This window comes from Diadema setosum, chromosome 2, assembly GCF_964275005.1.
Source record: "Diadema setosum chromosome 2, eeDiaSeto1, whole genome shotgun sequence".
Taxonomy (NCBI): Eukaryota; Metazoa; Echinodermata; class Echinoidea; order Diadematoida; family Diadematidae; genus Diadema; species Diadema setosum.
In genome coordinates, this window is record NC_092686.1 from 45,237,378 (window position 1) to 45,246,172 (window position 8,795).

The 8,795-nt window shown below is 40.1% G+C and overlaps 1 protein-coding gene across 1 annotated transcript; it reads left to right on the forward strand.

Annotated features, from left to right (window-relative positions):
* Window positions 1-398: 398 nt before the first annotated feature.
* Window positions 399-8,413, forward strand: LOC140246043 (uncharacterized). Its single transcript, XM_072325489.1, has 6 exons — window positions 399-628; window positions 4,560-5,168; window positions 5,400-5,539; window positions 7,247-7,327; window positions 7,679-7,917; window positions 8,340-8,413. The coding sequence occupies exons 1-6, from the start codon at window positions 424-426 to the stop codon at window positions 8,404-8,406; spliced, it is 1,341 nt and encodes a 446-aa protein (XP_072181590.1). The 5' UTR covers window positions 399-423; the 3' UTR covers window positions 8,407-8,413.
* Window positions 8,414-8,795: the final 382 nt, after the last annotated feature.

Genomic DNA, 8,795 nt, shown 5'->3' on the forward strand with positions numbered 1-8,795 from the left:
AACTTTCGAGACTAATCGAAGCTAATCATCGAGAGTTAAGTTTTAGCGTGTGAACGTATCTTATAATCAAGCGTGTTCTTGTCTGGTTCTGGGAATACCCATGTACACTTGAGAATCCCAACGTTGATTTGATATCTTACCTGTCTACAGTGGCCCAATGAAAACATTGAATGAGTTGTTCCCATGACTGCGAAATGGGCGTTCCCTGAGTATTGAGTTCAATGTGCCATGGTGAACATCACATAATTTTTCGTCAGTGATCATTTTATCGTCGTGCAGTGCTCTTGGAAGGAGTGCAATACCGTACTGTACCCCTAGTTTGCCGATGTACTGTTTTTCCAGGTGATCCGCAGCAGCACGAACACTCCTCATTTTCTTGATTTTGGCTCTCTTCTTGCATTGACGGCGAAGAAAGAGACAATCATGGCCAGTAGTGGGCAGGTACCACCCGCGGACCGCCAACGAACGCACGGCGTCTGTGGCACTGTCGTACAGGTGATGAGGCAACACGCCACAATTGGTGTCGAGGGACAGGGCTTTCGTGGGGACAGTGCCCGGCTGCACTGCGCGGCCATACGGAGAACGATGGACGCCAAAATAGATGACCTCACCGCCTTCATACATAACGGTATTGGATTTCGTCCTATTACTATACACGTAAGGCAGGGATAGATATGTTCTATCCTGAATGTTTGGAGGTTGTTATGGCTGTTTTCACTCAGAAAGACGGGAGATGAAATGACAATTTAAAGTGTGTCTCGGGTGTGAAAAAAACAGAGAAACAGACAGACTTATAGAGAAAGAGAGACTGTGTTAGTGTGTGAAGGGAGACGCAAATTTCCTAAACAACTGTCAAATGTTTTCTGCACTAATAAGCATAAAAATGCTAGTCATGGCGAATGCCATCAAAATCAAACTTACCACATGCATGAAAATGACATAAGGTTGTCAGTAAGATATGACTGAGGTTACAGGAGCTGGTTAATCCAGAAGTTCGGGAAAATTTACTTACTTATTTGAGTGTCTCATCATTTGATGTAATTTTTTCCTCCGTTGGTGTAATTTCATTTTAATTTCATTTCCACTTTGTGATGAAATGTTTTGCTTCAGCAAGTGGCTAATATTATACAAGTCCATTGACAAACATATTGCTAAATTAAAAACATGATAATGCATGATAGAAAACATGACACACAGCGTAGTAGAGAAAATTATAATCATTACCGTGATTACAGATTTAAAAAAGTACACCATACGTGAAATCAAGAACAAGAGCTGGTTTTCGAATGTTTATACAATCAGGATCATGTCTATGCCTATGTTAAAGTGCTTCTACTGTTACTAAAAGCATTGAAACCCAACATTTCACTCCCATCCAAAATTTCATTGCATTCTTTAACACCTCTGTGATGTGAGGGGGGGGGGGGAGGGTGGCGGGAGTGGGGGTTAGGGCTTTATGGGTGCGCGCAAACTGAAAAAAAATAAATGGAATGATCAGATATTCGCAAAACAGGTTTTGATCAAACAGTTCCCGAATTTGTGATATGCTGCATCAGCAGAAATCAACATTTTTGGAAGTCAGAAGATATTTAATCTATGTCTAAATATGAACTTTTTATTAATAAAATATTTTTATATATAACACACATACATACATATATATTATTTTATACAACCTTTTATACAATGATAAAATCTGCTTTGCATAGCACTTATATAACTTAGAAAAGTTTGTTAAGTTGTATGCATGGTCCTATTCATTTTGCGATATCCATCAATCTTGACATCAAGCAAGATGCGATGTGCTACTTGTTCGTGAATACTTTATTTGATAGGACCTGTGTACATTTGTATCATTAATATTTTGAAGTCGGTTTTGGGGGTGTCATTTAACTAACCGTACTTTAGTGGCTCATGGCTATCATTTTGTAAATTATTGTTAGATATTCCATGGAGCTATGTAGCTCCATGGATATTCCAATCACACTCGATTTAACACTGATGACAACCAACCTGGGTAAGATATTGGCGAGACTTCAGCGAAATGAATTGTGCAATCGATTGCCTCATCGAAATGTATTGCGCAACCGATTGCCTCATGGAGATGTAATGCGCAATCAATTGCTTCAGTGAGATGTAATGCGCAATCGATTACCTCATCGAGATGTATTGCACAACCAATCACATCATCGACACATTGTTTCAGACAATATTTCATTTCGATTCAATCATCCATCCTTGATTATAATTGAACACTCAGTTATTGTTACTAGCTGCGTGACATTTCAAACATATTACAAAATTTTACAAAGTAATTCTTAGGACTGTCATTGTGTCAATTTCTAATTATTCTACTATACACAAATAATACACAGTAGCTGCTGCACAAATATTTTTTTCCCCTTCCACAGGGTGTTTTATTTTATGCTGCACAAATATATTCATCCCCGCAACAATTATTAAATAATAAAATCAATTCTTGATAATGGGTCAACAAAACCAATATATGTGTAAAATATACAATACAAAATACACCCATTAACTGCGTTCATATACTTGTCTCAGCAGTAAGTAGTGAATAATAGAGTGGATTATTTTTAAGGGGTCAACAAAAAACATACATACCAATATACACACATACATACAAAAGCGATACAAAATGTATACATGATCAATGTCTTTATAATCCATACCTATAAATCAACATTACTCCTCCATCGCCCGAATCACCTCATCAACACTTCCCACTCTATAGGCATAAAATCATACTCCAAGTATACCTCACTCCAGCACAGATACAAGCGCATAAGCACACACACACGCACACACACCACGAACATAGAACCTGTTCACCAACAATCGACCAAACAACAAACATGCACACACGCACAATCACACACAAACACACACAAAGAAATTGTAGCTATAGATGTGGAGTTAAGATCACCGTGTTATTGAGTGATTCCATTTCCTGCTGTTCATAGTCTCGCTTCCAGACCCTCTGCTCATACTATTTCGCTATTCAGGATATAGACGCCCTCAACGTCGAAAACTAGTATAGTTTAAGTTGGTCAAAGTCCAGTTGGCAAAGGGTCTAGAAACCAGACTATGCTGTTCAAGGCCAGCGTACCTCGTATCATTGCTTATTTCCTTTCTTCTTCTCGACTTTCTAACATTCTTTCTGTAATTTCTCTTATCAATGGGGGAGTGTTCTGTTCCTACTAATCGATAATTGACAAATAATTTCACCCGAGATCCCGTATTTCTTATCTAAAGCCAAACAGATTCCCTAAAATCAAACAGGAAATTGGCAACATATCACGAATCATTTAGTGATATGCGTTGCCAGTTTACGGCTTTGCTGCAAAAATGCACACTGCACTGTACTACTACGGAAGAGACAGCGCTGAACCCGGGCAGCAGCTGAGCACATGATGTCATGGCAAGTCAAGCGATTTCTTCCAAATACAAATTAACGAGTTCGTCGGTACTCTCGGGTTAAAGCTGTTTGCTGGTACGTAGGCGAAAATTGCAGTCTCCATGTCTATTCACGATATAAAAAAAAAAAAAAAAAATAAAAAATCACTTTTATTGCCGCACATGCCCTGTATGAAAACTGTTCAGTTCTGACTATTTCACTCTATCATAATGAAATACAAAATCGGACATACTTAAAGCCAAATATGATTTCAAATTGTTAATTTTCTACTTCCCACCATCGATTCGGCAGAGATTGTTTGACTTTAAGGGAACCCTAACCCAAAGAGCAACGTAGATTGAGTGAAAGCAGCAACATTGGAAAAATACATCAGTGAAAATTTGAGGAAAATCGGACAATCAATGCAAAAGTTATAAATTCAAAGTTTTGGTGTTGGAACCACTGGATGAGGACACTACTAGAGGTTTATGACGTGTGTGTGTGGACAACAATATTAAAATGATAAAGAAAATTCCACAACAATTCATTTTTCATGAAAATTACACATTCCATGAACTTGATACTGACATATGGGTAGCAATTCCCATTCCCCTCCCCCCCCCCCCCCCGCTTTCTGAAATCGGTTAGACAAGTCCTCTTTCATTATGTTAGAAATGTGACTTTTATGTGGAATTTTCTTTATATTTACATTATATTGATGTCCACACACACGTCATTACCTCTAGTAGTCTCATCATGGAGCGGTTCTGTCTTAATGAGACTACATCTGAAATTGTAAGAAAGCTTAGCACTTTACATATTTTTGATATAAAGAGTAAATCCGCATTTATTCAACAAGACGAGGAAATTGAGATCATAGAATTAAAGGCTTGAGGCGTTACGCACTGAAACTTGTTCATAAAACATGACCAAAATATAGCCAACACGATGACTTCAGTACCCAAGCAAACTAGACCTATGTGTTATTGATTGATGATTTATAGTTGATTGCTGTAAATTACAGCTTTCAACAGACCCTGTGGCATAACAAAAATAAATAACCATAATAATTATTATAGTATGAGGAGGCGATAGTCATGTAATATGTAATTATTGTACAAATTTTCCATTATTCTTGCAGGGGACCGGGTGATCATGGTTCTCGAGAAGATGTCTGATTTGCCCCTACAACATCAGAGAGGAAATAGTAAGTGGAACGTGTTTACCGTGCAACGTAACGTCACAACAGCCCCACGTCCTGCTGCCTTCTCTTCTCCAGCTGGCTACATGGACATGACCACTGATCAGCTTCAAGCTCCGCAGGGCCGCAGTCGGCTGCAGTCGGCCAAACTCCTCATCTCCATCCGACAGATACTGTCCGTCTGGAACGTGGTCGATCTCGCCACATTCATCAATCTATGGCGCTGCAAATCAACTGGCTTCTCAGAAGACGCAAATTCCCTGCGTCGCTTCGTTGATGACTGCCTCGCTGGAGTGTACTGTGAGTTCTCCGGCGGGAAATTGAAGCTGTACCTGGGCTTCGATGAAGAGGAAATCGGAAGAGAAATGAAGCGAAGATTTACTGCTTGTAGGAAGCAACAGCCACGAATGCGCGAGATTATCGACATCGTTGAGGACGCACGTGTGGTAGAAACTCCAGAAGACATGGACGCCATCTTGGATCCTATCCTGAAGAAAGCGGCACCCAGAGAAAAGGTTGTTGCTGTCGACTGCGAGGGAGTATATTTCGGTAAGTTTTACGGGTCGATGTTGACTAGTAGGCCTAATTCAACACTCGAAATCCTTAAGCAACGGAGGTACCTCAACAATTAGGGGCTTTTACAAGAGTGTATAAGTTTAAAGTATATATTCAGCGCAGATGACATTGTAATGTCACGATTTTTAGATACAAACACTAATTAAGATCAAGCTGTCGAATACATGATGACCAAACTTACAAATGTTTTTTTTTTTTTCCAAGATCGTCCAGATCGAACCGTAACTCTCATTCAGCTGGCAACCATGGATGGTCACGTGTACATTTTCGATATCAAAAAGAACCATAACCTTCTGAAATCGGGGAAACTAAAACAGCTGCTAGAGGATCCTTACATCATCAAGGTGGGTAGAGTGCTTTACAATGTGTTTCCACATCAGTTTTCGTTGAGAGACAAAATACGTCTCGTTGTTATCACCGGTAAAGTGAATTAGTTGTTGTGGCTCGTGGGTATATAACATTGACCTAAGTTACCCTCTACTGCCCCTCTCGGTATAGCCTTGGCAGATACTATCTGATACTGTGTAGTGCAGGCTATCTAATCGGGGAGGGGGGGGGGGACCGTAGGTTATTCTCTCAGAATAATAATAATAATAATAAAGTCTTATTTACCCAGGGTAGCCTCTTCAGTGTTGCCACTGCTCTACCAGAGGGTCCTGCCATTATTATTACCCTAGCGTTGCCAGGTACCCATTTATACACCTGGGTCGAGAGGGATATAGTGGGTAAATACATCTTGTCCAAGGACGTAAGCACTGGGCGGGATTCGAACTCGGGTCTTCCGATCGGGAGTCGGGAGTCTTATACACTATGCCACAGCGCCCCCAATCCATCCGAGCACTTGATACAAGAGGTATCGCTGACTCCTGGACACTTTTCCAAGGAGTGGAATTGGAAGAAATTCCAGTACTTTCACATCCTTCTACCTTAAAGATGTCACTACTCGAGGCACAATATTTTCACGGGGAGTCCTTGCTTGTCGCCATATTGCCCTTAACTAATTACTTGGCATCAGAAGCCGCTGTCATGTGTTATACAATATGTTGCTTCTGAGGCATCGCTCAAGTTACTTGAATACTGTAAGCAGGTATCTTGAACCTCAATGATTAAGAGTTTGCATGTTATGAGTTCTTGTGATATTCCTGGGATTAATCAACCGCGAATAAAATGTCCTTGCTCATAGAGTAGCCTATAATTATAATTTTCATATACTGAATTGTGTGCTATTCGCCGCTCAGCACCCATGTTGTAATCTGGGGGGGTGTTTCATCAACGTTTGTCGGCGCTGACAACTTGAATCACCATAGTAACAGTCAGTGACCAGAGCATCTCAGCCAATCAAAACCAAGGATTTTGCTGAAATTGGTCAGCGCCGACTGACAAGCATTGATGAAACACCCCCTGAAGCAGTGATACACACTGACAGGTGTGTATGCTGCAGTTAAATGAATCAAGATACTCAGCAGTGAGTATCTAACAAAGCATACTAGCTCACCCACCCTGCCTCCCCGGCGAATCTACTATACACAGCTAGCACGTTAGCCAAAGAAGAAGCGTAGCGGGAATGCAGGCCCTTATATACGGCTCTGTCGGGGATGCACACTTTGGGTGCCAGAGGCGTACTCACAAATTATGTGGAAGAACCAAGCGGTGATATTTAGGGTGGGGTAGGGAAGAGCAGTGTTACACACTGACAGGTGATTATGCTTTGTTCATTAATAAGATACTTATACTGTTGAGTATCTTGTTCGGGAGGAAAAACAGAAGGATATGCTGAATACTGATCTAGCGGTGTGATTGTTTCCATAAGCTGATTAAAATCCCTCATATTTTCAGTCTATGTGATTTTATTATCATTACATTGTATCTTCCATCAAATGTAGTGCTTGTTTAAGAGTTGTTTTTGAATTGTTTGTTATGTTTTCTGTTTTTTAGTTTACTAATTAAAATGATGTGAAATATATTAATGTTGATTCGGTAGTGCCTAGTGCGGAAGACATGAATCATCTAATTACACTTGTACTATCGTCCTTCAATCCTCTCAATCAAAGGTCATTCACGACTGTCGCAGAGACTCGGCAGCTCTCAGAGCTAACTTCGGCATCAAGATGGCTGGAGTTTTCGACTCAGCGGTAAGACAGACCATCGGGCATTTTGCTATATAGCCATACAAAGAGTTGATTTCTGTAGATGAATGTTCTACAGGAGGAGGTCACTGCTGAAATAAGAATAAATCTGATATGGAGGTTTTTATAAGAGGTAGGGCTTAACAGGGTGCTAAAAGAATCAGAAAAAATATTTAAAAAATTTATGATGTGTATTTTCATGAAGTAATTTGTGATTCAGTTATGTACAGACCACATTAATCGTGTCAATAGAGGTCAACATACATTTAGATTGCAGGGAGCCTTTAACGGAAAATATTTTTGGCTTAATACATGCATAGGCCTACATCCACACTTCATTTATCTCGATCCCAACAGGTTGCCTTCGCGACGATCATGGAGCAGTGTAATAAGACTGGGAAACCCTTTCGGGTTGGTCTGAAGGCGCTGTGTAGCTTTCTCGGGGAGGACACACCCTTCAAAGATGATGCCATCATTGAGGGGATGGCGATCGACAGGCAGTTTTGGGCACAGCGCCCTCTGACGGCTGACATGAAGAATTACGCTGCTGCGGATCCACCTAGTCTCATACCTCACGTGTATCAGGCCCTGGATGGGTTAGTTCTAAAGTATTATTCTCAATTCTCAAGTACTCTCAACAAGTATCTGTAGGAATTCTCAAGCAATGGAAAGAATGGGGGAGCGAACTTTTGAACATGACTTGTGGAAACAATATCAGTGACCGAAGGGGCAATGTCATTATTGTATTTTTTCCAAATGCGCAAACACACACACCTTATTAAAAACGGTCAGACTACTGGCGTCAAAATAAAATGATTCACGATTTTTCATCATGTCACTCGATTATTCGTTAATTTTAAATTTGTGAAATTAAGTAATAATGATAATTTTTATGGTCCTTTATCAAATATTTCCGACAATGAATTTTGAAAAGGATAAGTTAAAGTCTGTTGGAATACAGGGTTACTCCATTTTACCTGTCTTACCTGTTATCGGTTTTACTTGTTTTACTTTGCAGAATGATCAGTCCGTTTTGGCGGGACTATTTCGATGCCAAGTGCAAGGACGCCCTCATGGAGCTGTAACCTGTCGACGGATTTGCTTTCGATCGGGCGCAGTACAGTATAACTCTCTGCGGATTCGAAGTCAAACGAGAGAGAAAAAAAAAAGAGACGGGTGCATGAGAAATAAATGATTAAAGGAGACCTCTGGATGATTTTCAGATTTTTACATTTGAACAACTATAAATTAGTTATACTGAGGACAGAGTTTCAGAATTTGTGATGATTGGGATGAAGAATAAGAATATTTGCAAAATTTAGAACAAATTGCAATGAACAAGGATGATGACATGGCAGAGTCACCAAAAGAATGCATGAGTTGGGGCTCAAGGAAGCAGAACAAAAGAAGAAGGAATGCATAGATTATACACAGGTGAACTTGTTGAGCAAGCGGTATTGTAAAGGAATGACAC

Excerpts from the sequence above, each read along its gene's own strand:
- LOC140246043 (XM_072325489.1), top strand. The coding sequence starts at position 424 with ATGGCCAGTAGTGGGCAGGTACCACCCGCGGACCGCCAACGAACGCAC. Across the intron at positions 7,328-7,678 it reads CTGGAGTTTTCGACTCAGCG|GTTGCCTTCGCGACGATCAT; the intron begins GTAAGACAGACC and ends CGATCCCAACAG. Across the intron at positions 7,918-8,339 it reads GTGTATCAGGCCCTGGATGG|AATGATCAGTCCGTTTTGGC; the intron begins GTTAGTTCTAAA and ends TTTACTTTGCAG.